Source organism: Podarcis pityusensis (genome assembly GCF_964106645.2).
Source record: "Podarcis pityusensis genome assembly, chromosome: 4".
Taxonomy (NCBI): domain Eukaryota; kingdom Metazoa; phylum Chordata; class Lepidosauria; order Squamata; family Lacertidae; genus Podarcis; species Podarcis pityusensis.
Window position 1 is genome coordinate 68,935,370 of NC_138027.1, and position 15,074 is coordinate 68,950,443.

General features: G+C 38.2%; 1 protein-coding gene across 3 annotated transcripts in view; it reads right to left on the reverse strand.

Moving 5' to 3' along the window:
- Nucleotides 1-15,074, reverse strand: part of WWC3 (WWC family member 3) — a 61,553-nt gene that overhangs the window by 22,210 nt on the left and 24,269 nt on the right. For all 3 annotated transcript variants that reach the window (XM_081001294.1, XM_081001295.1, XM_081001293.1), the window contains exons 4-12: nucleotides 13,360-13,436; nucleotides 10,888-10,967; nucleotides 10,394-10,523; nucleotides 8,231-8,380; nucleotides 7,713-7,736; nucleotides 6,926-6,996; nucleotides 4,596-4,838; nucleotides 3,765-3,854; nucleotides 2,167-2,741 (exon numbers count right to left, since the gene is read on the reverse strand). In XM_081001294.1, the coding sequence (XP_080857420.1) occupies nucleotides 2,167-2,741; nucleotides 3,765-3,854; nucleotides 4,596-4,838; nucleotides 6,926-6,996; nucleotides 7,713-7,736; nucleotides 8,231-8,380; nucleotides 10,394-10,523; nucleotides 10,888-10,967; nucleotides 13,360-13,436 (1,440 nt within the window). The remainder of the gene's footprint in view (nucleotides 1-2,166; nucleotides 2,742-3,764; nucleotides 3,855-4,595; nucleotides 4,839-6,925; nucleotides 6,997-7,712; nucleotides 7,737-8,230; nucleotides 8,381-10,393; nucleotides 10,524-10,887; nucleotides 10,968-13,359; nucleotides 13,437-15,074) is intronic.

Consider the following 15,074-nt stretch of genomic DNA (forward strand, 5'->3'; position numbering starts at 1 on the left):
AATCCGGAAGATTTGAAACTGTCAAATTCGTAACAAGGCACCATGGAGTAAAAAAAAAATGCTGCTGTGAAGACCAAGCAACAACAATTTGCCTTCCTCCAAACTTATTACCGTAATTCCACGTTAATTAACAAGCTTTATAGCAGGAACACTAACTGATCAGATTTCACTAATACTTTTTTCCATATTCATAGAGAAAAACACAAATTGACTTCCGGGTTGGCGCCATCGCCGAATGGCGGACTCCCTCCGAGCTCCGGAGGGAGCCGGCTCGGCAGGGGCTGGGTCCTACCGCGCCGGCGACGCGGGGACCCTTAAAAACCACGGGCACGGGGCCCGTGGACATGGGGACTCGGCTGGTACCGTCAGCGCCCTCCCGACTCGTGAAGGAGCCTTTTTAAAGGCTACGGATCGGGTGCCTGGGAGTGGCGTGGTACTTTGAGTCTATCGCTTCCCCTGCCGAGTGCAGCCGCATGCCATTCGTCGGAGAGCGCTGGCTTCTTCCATTTGAAATTCGGACATTTAACAAAAACCCGTGAGTAATTGGGTAACCGGGTACAAAAGGAGGGGAAAAAAAAGGAATTTTTTTTTTTTTCGGATTCGGCACGAGCGGGGGGGATCTAAAAAGGAAGTCAGTCCCCTCCCTGATTGTAAACATGCTAAAACAAGGACTGAGAAACCAAGATCAATTCAGAAGTTTATTGCTGATTAAAAATACCAAATTCCACGATGGAATCATTACAAGAATTGTGCTGGAGGAGAGTCGAGGGTGAGAGGGAAAAGGCAACCCCCCCCCCCCGGGAACCGGGGCGATTCAGAGAACCTGGCGGAGAGAGATGGAGAGTTTGACAGCTGTCAAAGTAGCTGTCAAATCTTGAGAATATAAAGAGGACTTTGCTACAAGTATTTTGCTGGTTAATTTTGATACAATTGGATATAAATATGGATACAAAATGTCGGGTGGAAAAAGAAACAACAATTTGACTTTTGGATGAGAGGACACAAAGTTATTGCAATCCCTCTAGAGGGGCTTTGGGACATTACAAGCGGCGTATATGGAAAACTACTCTGGGATGTGTACTACTGGTCTTAGCTCCTGGGAAAGTAGCAAAACTGAAATATTTGTTTTGTCTACAGAGGTGACAACACAATAGAATCTTTCTATTTAAGTAAGCTCCTGAATAACAAACCTCTGTAGAGATACTAGATTTCAGAATAAGAATGGTTTTGCAGCTGAACAAGACAGAAACCTGAGAAAGTAAGAAACAAAAGAGTAAAGGACCAACTACGCCACGGCAAGAACAATGGGAGGAGTAACAATGATCAAGGGAAATTAAAGGCCTCGATTAGACTGGACTTTTGAAATTAAACATCATCAAAACAAGTAAATTTAAAGAAAACCGGCAAGATGAATTGAGAAAGTTTGGCTGTGGACTTGAGACCTCCAGGCCGACAACATACAGACTGATGGACATAGGGAATCTAAACCGGGGAAGGGAGGGGGAATTCTAGAATCCAAAGGCTATGTAATCAACTTCTGGAACCTTCTTCTATTTTCTATCTTTTACATTTTTTTTTATATATAACTTTGGTATTTTGATTTAACAAGTTTTGGAAAAAAAAAGAAAAGGGGGAATTCGTGGAAGGAAACGGGGTAGATTTTGGGGAAAAAAATCTTTGTTCTATTTTGTTAAAGGTGAGGAGTGATGTTAAGATTGTAATTTAAATTGGCTATTAGGCATAACATATTAGGTTAAATTGGGAATGAGAACTTGTGGAACCAACGTAGGGAAAGGGGAATACAGTCGGGAGGGGAAGGAGGGAGTCCCAGAAAGAAGGTTATGAAAATAAGGGTTTAAAATTGGTCTCTTTTCTTTCTTTTCTTTCTTTATCTTTTCTATCTTCTTTATTCTGTTATTATTGGAAATTTTAATAAATATGATTAAAAAAAAAAAAAAGAAAAACACAAATTAGTTACAGCAAAATAAAGGGCAGTTTTGAGATTGCTGTATAAATAAATTCACAAACCACCTAGGCAACTTAGTTTCATTAATTCCTGCCACTGCAGTTATTTAAACTTACAAAACTCACTTATGGCATAAGCATATCATGCATTTTAGGGTTTTGAGAATCAACAAAACAAAATGGTGAAAGCCAAAAACCTACCTCCAGAGGTTGGAACATTTGTCAGTTGCAGTCCTGCATCTCGAAGTCCTTCACTGCCTGTAGAATATTCAAGAGCCTTGGATGAAACAGTTTCTTGTGCTTTGTCTTCACCCAAAATAGAGGCCTGAGCTCTGAGCATTTCTAAGGCACCTGTTCCCATCATTTCCTCATATCCTTCTGACCGCTGGGCCAATGGAGAATCCCGAGAAGGAGGTAGGAAGGGGGTATCCAGGGGGGAACTTGGTGGCGATAGTGAGGACAGAGAAGACCGTGAGGACAGAGATGCTAAAGATAAAGGCGTGTCCAATGATCTCCTTTGCTTACTGCAGCTATAATGTCCAACAGTTTCAATATACTGTACATCTTTACTGTGAGAATCAACAGGAACTGGGTCATATCGCATAAGCTGCCCATACTCTGTAGCACTGTCCGATTTCTCATATTGAGGAACACCATAGATGTCTGTGAAGCTGACAGAACTGAGAGAGCCCCTGCTGGACGCCAAAGATCCACGGCTGGATGCCAATGACCCCCGACTACTTCCAGATGATATTGTTAGAGTGCTAGCAGACAAGCTAGAAGACAAAAATGCATTTGTAAATGTCTGAACAAATGCTAAACACAATGGGTTGGTTCAGACAGCCCTTGGTACACAAGCTCCTTTGTTCCTGGCCTCCCACACCTCTCTTTCGTAGCAAGCCATCCTTTGCCATTACATCTGCAATAGCAGCCTATGGTTTGTGTTTGAGCCCTCCCCCCCCACCCCCATATACATTTTTCCTGCTTGACATGCTAGTTGCATGGCAAGTGAAAACCAAGCGTCCCAATTTGAATAGAATGACTAAGTTCAGTAGTTCCAAGCTGAAAGAAGTAGAGTGTCTTAGAGTAGGATTGAAAATATAAGCCTAAAGTTTGATTTTACATGCAAACTGAGTCAATGGAATCCGTATTGTTTTCTCAGATTTATTTTCAACTGTATTCATTTCGTCACTTTCTGTTACTCTCAGATTGGTTTCTTAACAGGATCTCTGTTATAAAAAGTTACCAGAACTTATCCAGTACTTCCAATATCTGTCATCAATTTCCCACAAGAAATTCAGTCTTTTTTAAGTTTCAAAGTCTGTAACTAAGTAAAGTCTGGTCCAAAATTGAACACCTGTATTTCTTAATAAATGCTTACAATAGGAAAAAAATATTATTGCTTTTGATTTAATTAATTGGCAGATGAGAAATATTAATCAGTTACATATAATCATCAGTCATCGTCGTCTTCTAATCAAATATACAGCTAACCCTCAAGATTTAGAAAATTGGCCAACAGCCTACCAAGTTTGTATCATTACTATGTCAATCTGTATTTTGAAACTTAAGAGTGCTTTCTGGATTTTTGGAGTTAAAAATAAAATAATATTCCTAATCTACTGAAATGGCCATTAAGCAATATGCTAGCAATATATAGCTACAGGTAAAGGTAACCTGTTCAGTCTCATTTATAGCATGAGACTATGAGACTATATCTAGGTCAATTTTACTTTTTTGGAAAGCCAACTGTCATGATTTGCCATAAACACAAGAATCAATTTCTCTGAAGAACTAACCTCTTCAACTGCGAGCATAAATAGGATGTTAAACGAGTTGCTTCTTCCAACTGCATAAGCAGACAGTTCTTCTTTTCTTGTAACAGTATCCTATAATAGAATAAACTAGTATTTTTACTTTGCAATGACAGTAAAAATAAAAAAACCAAGTTCTATTTAGTGACAGATAAAATATTAGCTTGACAGATAAAATACTAGCAGGCAAGCAAACAATAACTGCAACTGGTATTACTCACGTAGTATTTACCTCTATAGTTGAATTAAAGGTAAAGGGACCCCTGACCATTAGGTCCAGTCGTGACAGACTCTGGGGTTGCGTGCTCATCTTGCTCTATAGGCTGAGGGAGCCGGCATTTGTCCGCAGACAGCTTCTGGGTCATGTGGCCAGCATGACTAAGCCACTTCTGGCAAACCAGAGCAGCACACGGACACGTTGTTTACCTTCCCGCTGGAGCGGTACCTGTTTATCTACTTGCACTATGACATGCTTTCAAACTGCTAGGTTGACAGGAGCAGGGACCGAGCAATGGGAGCTCACCCCGTCACGGGGATTCGAACCGCCGACCTTCTGATCGGCAGGTCCTAGACTCTGTGGTTTAACCCACAGCACCAACCACATCCCTGCATAGTTGAATTAGACTGGTACTATGCCAGTTAGTTAAACCAGTTCTGGAGACTTAGGAAAATGTGGCATAGCAAATAAGAGCTAAGTAGGATTTGTTAAGAAGTACAAGTATCCACTACTTTAGTATAGCCTCCTAACTTCATTACTATCCCAGTGTGTCTGTTATATACCCCATAGCATCTAACAAAATAATTAAATCCTTAAACCTTTCGGCTGCACCATGAGAAGAAGTGGCCCGAGCCTGCTGGATTTCATCCTCCAACCTCCTCTTTTCCTCCTCTAAACGATCCATGTCTTCCGGGGACCTCTGCTGCTGGCTTATGACCTGCAGTTCTTGTAGGAGAGCTTCTTTCTCTTTGATGAGCTGAAGATGGTCTCTGTCCGCTTCTACCATCCCTGGCCAAGACTCATGTTCATGCAGAGCCAACTGTTGCTGGATACTGAAAACCCTTCATTACAAAGGACCACCAAGAAATTACTAACTTACTGAAGAAGAAAAAGCAAGGGAAATCTCTACAGTATAGTTATGAAAGCCCTTAAAATATACACCACACATGTATCATCTGCTACCATAAGCTTCTGGAAAACCCAGGATAAGCTTGTAGAATACTGTTCCATATACTTGTATGCATTAGGTGCTCCTGGTTAAAAAGCACTCTCATAATTTTACTATTACAATCCTTCCAAAGCAGCTTCAAAAGTATGAATTACTGCAAATTCCACTTCTTTGCAGTAGGCTCTTTGTCTTTTAATACCGTACGTGTTCATAAAAATATTCTTACTTTGGAATCTTCTACAAAATGTTATTATTTTGACAGAAAGAAATGTAAAATCAGGGAAAATGTTTGCATCTATCATCCACAAAAATATTTGTTACGCATCCCATGAAAAAGACTTGCGAACATGAATTTGTACTATCATGGTGCAGGGGGGGAAAGAGGGAAAACACCGATATTGAATTTCTATTATCCTGAGTGACATTTTCCATCAGGAAAGTTGTCTGAAGACTAACTACATCCCAAAATGGAAAATGAAATGTAACACAATTTTGAACCCAAAACAAAAAAAACAGTAAAATTTAGTTTCAAGACTACCACCTCAGTTAAATACATCAGGACTTCATTCAAATTAATAATATTTGCTGTAATAAATAAATAAATGCATTTGTTTAGAACTGCTAAAATGACCATGGGACAGAACACCTAAGAAAACGCACAATGTCCAAACAGCTTACTATCTACTACAGGGAAAAAACTTTATCCTTGGTATACTAAATGATTAAGTCTATTATTTTAGATTCCTTGACATTGCTTACAGTAAAGGACAATAAATACTGCATGAATTCTTAGCATGGTCTCTAATGAAAAAGCACACACACACAAATTTCTATTTTGTGGAAGAATTTTCTCAACTCCAATGGCGACACATATACTTTGCTTTCTCATCACTTTGGATAAACAGGAGCCTGACAAAAGTATTTTTAATGTACTGCAACATGTTAATTTAGTAGCTTGTAGATTTAAACCAAACGCAGCACATTCCTACACCCACACTGTGTAGCTGCAATAGATGTTTCATTAGCAAAGTGAGGTTGAACACAGAAATATTTTGTGGAGACAAAAGCCGTACAGAAATGCCAGCAAGCTAAGGGGAAGGAATGCATGATAAATGAAGAATGTGACCACAGAGATAACTGGTAGAAGCAAATGTGCTCTGAGTTCTTACCTAAACATGGTTTTAAATACAATTACTATATATTTGATACAAAAAGCTACAGCTTTTCTGAAAAGGAGAGATTTATGTACTAATTCCAATTATTATTTTATTGCATGCCTACAATAAATGATCTTGGTCCAATTTTTAGAGGTGTTTCCCACTTTTACATGGTGTTTCCTGTGATCTCCTGCCCAAGCAACTAACTGGCTCCACATCTATTTCAGCAACAGGTGATGTCAAGACAATTCCTTTTGTCCTGTGTTAGTCTACTGTGTTAAATCATTAAAAAACATGCAGTGCTTCTCTGATTTGCCAATCCTTGATGGGAAACACTAACTGCACATTTCATTAAACAACTATTCTTATACTTAGGCACAAAGTTGCAGACACAAACTTTTAGATGTGACTTACATCTATATTCAATGTGTATGAAACTACTAATGATAATATTCAAGCCCCTTTTGAAAACCTGCCCCACTCTAGATGCTCCCTCTTATCTAGCTGACATGATCAGACCTAGAGGTCAACTAAATCACCTGGCAACTATAAGTGGTGTTGGAAATCAGTCATGTTAAGTGACCTTTGAACTAAATGAGGTTTATAACGAGGTTTATAAGCTAACAAACATAGGTTAATGAGCAACCTTTAACCAAACTTAATAATTACAGATGTGTGAATGTACCCCAGTGACTTAACGTTAAGCCATGGTTTAATAAACCATAGTTTAGTTTCCTGTGAGAGCCAGACCACTGGTTCATTTCAGAATTGAGCTCCAGCTGGTTAGCACTGGTGATCAACATTGCAGGTTATGCATACTTACTTCTTTCTGGCCTCTTCATATTGCCAGCTCAATTTTATTTTGTCAGCACGTCTTTTGTCATCAAATCCAAACTTTTGAAAGGCAAGAAAAATGACAAAATTAGCATTGCATTAGAAAATAGTAACACTGTGAGGAGAAATGTAACTTCAACATCATCACCTAACCAGGAGTGCTTACTGGGACAGAGCAGGGCAGGGCAGTGGCAAAGTCAGGGCTGCACAGCAGCGCCAATGGAACCAATTCAACACTCTTGCATGGCACCCAACCTTAACATTGTCACCCTGCACCGATAAGCAAAACAGCACTGACTCACTGTACCAGCCACTTCTGTCCCAAATCTAGTCCAAAACTATTTTGAAGCTATTATCATTTTGTTCATGATACAGTATCTTGGATCCCAAGTATAAATGGCTATAGTTATTTACTATATCTAATCTAGGACCCTGAATTCATGCTAAACTATGTTTAAAATACCATATAAACTTTTAGAAAAAATACATAGTTTGCTACAGAATGACATTTTCTTTATAATATTGAAACTCAGAGTGCAAACCTATGCCAATGTACATTGGTTCTCAATACCTCATTCTCACTAATTTCAATTAAATTAATGACTACACAGGCAATTGTTAGACTTCATATTTAACTTCTTTGTTTGAGGCTCTAGACCTTTCTCAAGTAAAGATTGTTTCTGTGATTGATTCAAAATTCTATGAGCACAAAGGGAATTTAATTCTTACGTAATATGATTGCTTCTTAAATCAAGCAATTCAGCCATTATACATACCATGCTGGAGATAGTTGCCCATTCCTGCAACAAAGAAAAAATGATAGACAGAAAATATACTTTGGAACAAACACAGAAAAATGGTAGAAATTACATACGCTATGTAGAGTGAAAAAATGTATGCAAGGTTTAAATAGCTAATGCAAATCTCAACCAGAAAAATAGATTCTAGTTTAATGCCTTAATGAAATGCAATATGTTAAGAGATTTCTTCAATTTAGTTGGATTTGCTAAACAGTCTCACTAACCTATAAAGTGGAAAGCAACAGTATAGTTTAGAACAGCGCTACATTTATATTATATTATATGACATTATATTATATTACATTATTCAACTCCATTCTTTTGCTTCAATAAAAGGTAAAAAGCCCATAATGCAATTATATGCATTGTGTGTTTTGATTAAATCCTCTTTTGAACTGAATTGGGAAAATATATTTAAACGCTGTCACTATGCAGTACAACAAAAGTTACGGCTTTTTCATAGCAAACATATTTAAATAAAAATATTTGCATACCTCTCCAATGATATCAGTTTGAGAACAAGCATCAGAGTAGTGTTGAGGTAAACTGGAGTCACTAAGTGGGCTAGAATTATGATGAAGATCCTGCAGAGATTCTGTAATACAACAGCTATTCCTGAATCCATCTGTCAGCTTGGCCAGACTCTTAAAAAAAGAACATTAAGGAAAGCATCTTATAAAAGAATCTATTTGTAGTTTAATCATCCTTTTTAAAACAAGTCACTAATAGCCCATGGATTTCTGTTACTAGTTATGACAGGAAAGATCATCATATAGAATGGAATCATGACTTGCATAGAAAGCCTTTTTAAAATGAGCTTATCTATACAAAAATATAAGTTTAACGTGATGCATATAGCAACAGGAAAACATTGTAAAATGCATGTAGTCTAGACAGACTTAAATAATAGCTAGTATTAAGTAGTCCTCAAGACTGTGTACATGAGGAGCTTTAATTCCGTTGAGTAATATATAAGGAACAATTTTTTAATGCTGTAAAACATCTGTGTTACTTTACATAACTCATATCTTAGCTTGAAGCAGCTGCCATCCAGGAGGGCAGATCAGAATGGCAAGCGGTAGTGTTCAACAGATACCTTAGAACTATTTGTTGGAAAAGCCAATATTTTCTTTCAGTATCTCCTAGGAAAAGCATTTCAGCCTCCCCCAAATGGTCTGACAATTGGGAAGGTGTTTTCATATTGTAAGTTAAGTTTCACTTTTAGTGGGGAGTTATCTGACTAAGTATTTCTCCCCTCCCATTATGTTCTGACACCTTGTCACGTCAAGCAAACAGAAGGGATTATTCATTAAACAATTCTGTCAGTTAACCCAAAGATGATTTCACTGGAAAACCAGTCTAAGCAGCTAATGAAAGGCTCCCAACACAATATAAATCCAACATTTAGCAAAGTATTACTTACAGTTCAGTTTAGCTACATCCATTTATTGCAACTCTCTAGCTATTCCTCTTTTTTTTTTTACCGTAACAATATAATATTTCCAACATAAAATCTCATACGCTAACAATTTGAGTATATAGAGGACTTGATTCCTGACAGGCCACAAAAACAAATTCTCAAGTAATTTGAATTCTTCTTTAAAGTTTCCTTATAAAAATGATATTTTTTCACATCAATAACATCATTTTAGTCACCATACTCTATTTAGGCCTGGCTAACTCTTCCTGTCCTTTTACCTATATATGGACCAACTGTCAACAAATTTTCCATCAGCTCAGTTTTCCAACACCTACACAAAAATGAGTCATGCTCATCTAATTCAAGACCATCAACTAAAAAGGGGGTGTTAAGGTAAGTATTTCCTTCTTCTGGAAATAACCCCATCCCTGGCCATTTAAATTGTCTCTGAAGGCAACCTTGAGTGTTTTAATGGAGCATAGATACATAAATAAATGACTTCCCATTGTGTCAAGTGATACTAGGTGCGATTGTTGCAAAATATAGGGCTGAGAAAAGCCAATGGTGCATTTTGGGATTCTACTAAAAGTCTGGGCACCTGAAAGCCTGTAGCCTTTCCTCCTGGATGTTTTTTGCTTCATTATAACTGGACTTTGTCTGGCTGTGAGGAGCATGTGTGATCTCAACATTGGTTTGTTACCCCCCACCCCCCAATTTAACTTCCATATACGGTGGTACCTTGGGTTACATACGCTTCAGGTTACAGACTCTGCTAACCCAGAAATAGTACCTCAGGATAAGAACTTTGCTTCAGGATGAGAACAGAAATCGTGCTCCGGCGGTGCGGCAGCAGCAGGAGGCCCCATTAGCTTAAGTGGTGCTTCAGGTTAAGAACGGTTTCAGGTTAAGAACGGACCTCCGGAACGAATTAAGTATTTAACCCGAGGTACCACTGTACAATACAAACACTGAAGAACAGGAGTCAGTTGAAGAGGAAACACTGATGTGATTAATCTTACATTACATTACATTACATTACATGGAAATGGAACAAACTATGGACCTTTCATATTTCAAAACATGGTAAATCCTTAAATGGTAAAAATGAGAAACACATTTCCATAAAATACGTTACTGACCAACTATGTATGCACGAAGTAGTGCTCTGACTTGGTATAAATTCCCAGTCTTGTATAAGACAACAAATGTCATTAATAAGTAACTGACAGCTTCTTACCTGCATCAAGTCTTGCCTCTCTCTCTCACCCAAACAAATAGCCTTCCTGATGCTTCGAAGCTCATTCATTATTGCTTGGGCTTCATCCAATTTGTAATTCATATGGGCATTTGACATCTTACGGTCAATCCTGTTATACAAACAAGTAGCAGAAAAGTTACCCATTTCTGGTAATATACAAACTGAAATCAATCTTAATGCTCAAGGTGGGGGGAGGGGGGACTGGCCTTCTAGATAATGGCCGGAGAACAGAGAGTACAGGTGTCAAGTAAAGGGAGGGTTCCTACAGGGAACAATTCAGGAGGAGGAGCTTCCCAAATTAAACACTGTGTGTTCATTGTAACATTCCCACAGGAAATGTTAGAATTATTTGGAGAATTGTTGGTAAGCACAAACATCAACAAAGTACTATTATGAACAACATTCATAACTTTACTATCTACACCAGCAAGAATTAGGGCAAAAACACCTCATCCTGCTTCAATTGAACTCACTCTTGTAGTGTCTCTACGCCTCTCTCTTTGTACTGTAGTTCTTGCTTCATCTGCGTTAATTCCCGCTTCAACCTAGAAAGCTGGAGACCAAAAAAAAAGTTAAGAGAATAGTATGCACTGGAAGCATACTACTACTGCTGCAATTGTTCCCTTCATGGTACTTTCTCCATTTCACTGATTAAAGTGGGTTTCTAAATCCTAGTTTATTGGGATACCATTAATCAGAACTTCTGGTCCAGAAGTAATGGCTAATTGTAGTTTCCTAGTTTCCTTCTTCACTTTCACAAAGGTAAGAGAAAAGCAAGTGACCACAGCTCATGCACATCCTAGCTTACAGCACAATCCTAACCAGGTGAACTAAGTCCTACTGAATACAATGGTGCTTACTCCTAGGGAAGTGGGGTTAGGATTGCCACCTTATTAAGGCAGGAATTGATTTTAGAAAGGCAGCCATATTGGGCTACAGACATACCAACAAAATATTCTAGGTTGTTCAAGCATAAAGAAAAGTAACTGAGGACAAGAACTATGCATGTAGTTTTATCTATGTCTCTGTGTCTTCAGTTCTTTGTTTTGCTATATTCATAATCATGCTGTAAGAATGTTCCATGCCTTGACTCAATAGTTCCTTTAGTAGTTTATTTGTGGACAAAACCATTCACCAAATGCCACTGAAACAGTGCATCCAAGTTACGCAGGCAATATAATGGCTCCATGCCCTCTGTTCCTGTGGCTCCCAAGTCAAATTTAAACTTTATTGGTGACTTTTGTACTAATGTTTAATTAGGGTTTTCTAATCCCTAATTATAGCATACATTCAGAAGGAGGAGAGAGAGTAGGAAAAGCTACATCTTCTCCCCACTCTCCTCGATTGCAGAGTAGGAAGATTCAATCCTGCAGGAAAGGCACTTGCAAAGGACTGCCTGCACCCAGGACAACTGAAGGAGCTGAGTGAATGGAGAGTTCAATCCTGCAGGGTGCTGATTTGCAAATGCATTCCTGATGGGGTCTGCAGCCTTCCCACCAGATGTCACAACCCCTCCAAGCTGCCCAACTCAGGTCAAGCCTTGATCCCTCTGAATCAGCCCAATTTGGTTTGGGGTTCAGGTTATGGCTAAATCCAGTGCACAGTCCTAGCTACTAAGCTGCAGTGATACCATGTTTGGTCAAAGTAAAAAAGCAAATATCAATTAAACAACTTGTTAAGTATGGAACAAATGGGGAAGGCCAGGGCAAGTCATTGGCAAGATAATTGGAGAAGTTATGGTCTATTACATTGTACTAAAGAAATTTCTACGTCTATAACTATGTGTTTATTTTGCTATAATTTTACCACTATAAATAGTAAACAACTTAGGAAAACACCAACTGATCTCAGGAAGACTTCTTAAAAAGTTAACTTTTTCTATGTATACACACAGAACAAATACCCCTGATTAAGTTTTGTTTTTAGGACTGGCCACATAAAAAATAGCTAACTCAAATGCATCCACCCTTTACAAAGATATATTTCATTATCTAGTATGTTTGGAAAGTTGATAACCATTCTCTCAATATAGGTGAATGAAAAGAACTTGCAATTTAGGAACATGTTTGTAGTGCTTAACATTGCTTTGGAATAGCTATGATATATCATGTCAGTTTCAATCTATATTTTATTGCTTACTGTAAAGAGTTACATGCAGCCTAAAGTATAAGCTCAGATGCAATATACTACCTCCATTACTCAACTCAACTCAGCCCAATATGGGAGCATATCATATTGTTAATGGCAGCCAGAACATCTTCCATTTTGCTCCATCCCAATGCCCCCTACGGCAGTGATGGCCAAACTTGGCCCTCCAGCTGTTTTGGGACTACAACTCCCATCATCCCTAGCTAACAGGACCAGTGGTCAGGGATGATGGGAATTGTAGTCCCAAAACAGCTGGAGGGCCAAGCTTGGCCATCACTGCCCTAGGGTATTACAACTCAATAAGGAACATGCAAAGCTGCCTCATACCAAATCAGACCATTGCTCAATTCAGCAATTCTACTGCTGACCGGCAACAGCTCTCCAGTGTTTCAGACCGAACTAGGGATTTCTTTCTGCACAAAAGCATGCACTCTATCACTGAGCCATTGCCCCTCCTACCCTACCAATGAAGGTATCCGACTTTAATATACGTGTGCTGGAATTAAGTAACTCACAGTGGCAGCTAACAAACATATCTCTCAATAAACATGATTTTAAAAATTTAGATAGAATTTGTGGTGTGATGATTCTGATTTCATTTTTTTTAAGAGAGCATATAACCCTTTAAAACAATAAAGAGTTCGGGTAGTTGCAGGGAGCTGGAGTCAAGTTTTCCACTATAATTACTTCACTAAGGCAAAGCTGAAATGCAAAAACACAAAGAAAGCTTATAGAGTGAAGAAGAAGAGGTGACACTGATTATTTTCAGCATGAAGTATTAGAAAAGGGTTACTCACTCTGTCACGCCTACTTGCTATTTCTGCTTTAATCTGACATGGGTCGTATTTGGTATTGGTTGAAAATCCAGAGAATGCTGAACAAACAGAAAATATCTTAATTTTCAAAACACTAGAAGTAGTTCATTAAGTGCATTGTAAATGCTAGGCTAACTAAATGTTTAACAGCCAGATCTTATGCTTCACTTGTTCCACTTACTCCTCTGTAGCTAAAGTGGAAACAAGTAGTCTACCTGAAGACATCAATCAGTTCAACTAATACCAATGCATACCATTAATCAGGACAAGCAGTCTTCTAGTCTATCCTAGAAAGAAGTGGAGAGTTTAAAACAAATAATTTTGTAACTTATACGTGCGAGGGGCGACCTGTATTTATTTTATGCAAAAAACAGTTTAGAGGCAACAGATTTATTATAAACTGCATTTAATGAAACCTAGTGAATTACCATTAACCATTTAACAAAATTCTCTTCAACAAGTTTTGTTTTGCTTTCAAGATCAACACTTTCAAATACATTCTCTTTACCTGCCCCAAAATAATCTGCTTAATTGAATGCTAGGGACATGGATGAAAAAAATGTAAAATTGTTGCTTTTGTGGTCATAGTTCTTATTGTCTGCTGGATACAAAAGTACTAACCTAAAACATCCTATATACAATAAATACAGGACACTGTATATACAATGTATATAAATGTATAAATGTATATACATGACATCAAATAATTGATGTTGACTGCCAACACAAAAGATACCATGGGCATATGGTAATATCCCCTTTTGATTAATATTCTTCCTCTGGTAATACAGATTGAACAAAATGAATTATGTCTTGTACATTGCATATGTACGTATTTTTTTACCAATTATGTCTTGTACATATGCATATGTACGTATTTTTTTTCCATTGTACTTTAATACTGTGTCTAAGGCACTAGTCGATCCTCAGAGTCCCCCTCTACAATTCTATTATAGTCTGACAGTAAATTACATTCTGCTTGCATTAAATTCATATTTTGGTAATATATAGTAGTTTTTGTGTATGCACTTTTATAACGAGCAGAATTTATCACAGGCATACTAGAATGTGGTCATTTGCCACAACCCACCATAGGGATTCGTGAGGAGTGCTGTGTCACTTAAAAAAACAAAACCACATTGAAAGTACTCTGGACAAACTTCATAAAGTACAGTATATGACTAGCTTTTCAATTCTGTTTTGTACACAGCTCAGCTTTATTTGTGCTATATAGTTTTGTTTTTATTCTGTTTATAGGAAATTTTACATGGTGTGGTTGTTTTTATGTAAGCTGTGTTAAGAGATTTTGTTATACTGAGTGGTATAAATTGAATTACAGTGGTGCCTCGCAAGACGAAAAGAATCCGTTCTGGGAGTCTCTTCGTCTAGCGGTTTTTTCGTCTTGCGAAGCAAGCCCATTGACGGATTAGCGGATTAGCGCTATTAGCGGCTTTTAGCGGCTTTTAGCAGCTTATTAGCTTATCAGATAAGCAGATAAGCGGCTTAGCGACTTAGAAAAAGAGGGGGAAAAGGAAAAAAAAAACCCAGGAACTCGCAAGACATTTTCGTCTTGCGAAGCAAGCCCATAGCAGATTCGTTTTGCGAGGCACCTCCAAAACGGAAAACTCTTTCGTCTAGCGAGTTTTCCGTCTTGCGAGGCATTCGTCTTGCGGGGCACCACTGTAGTTTCTGATGAC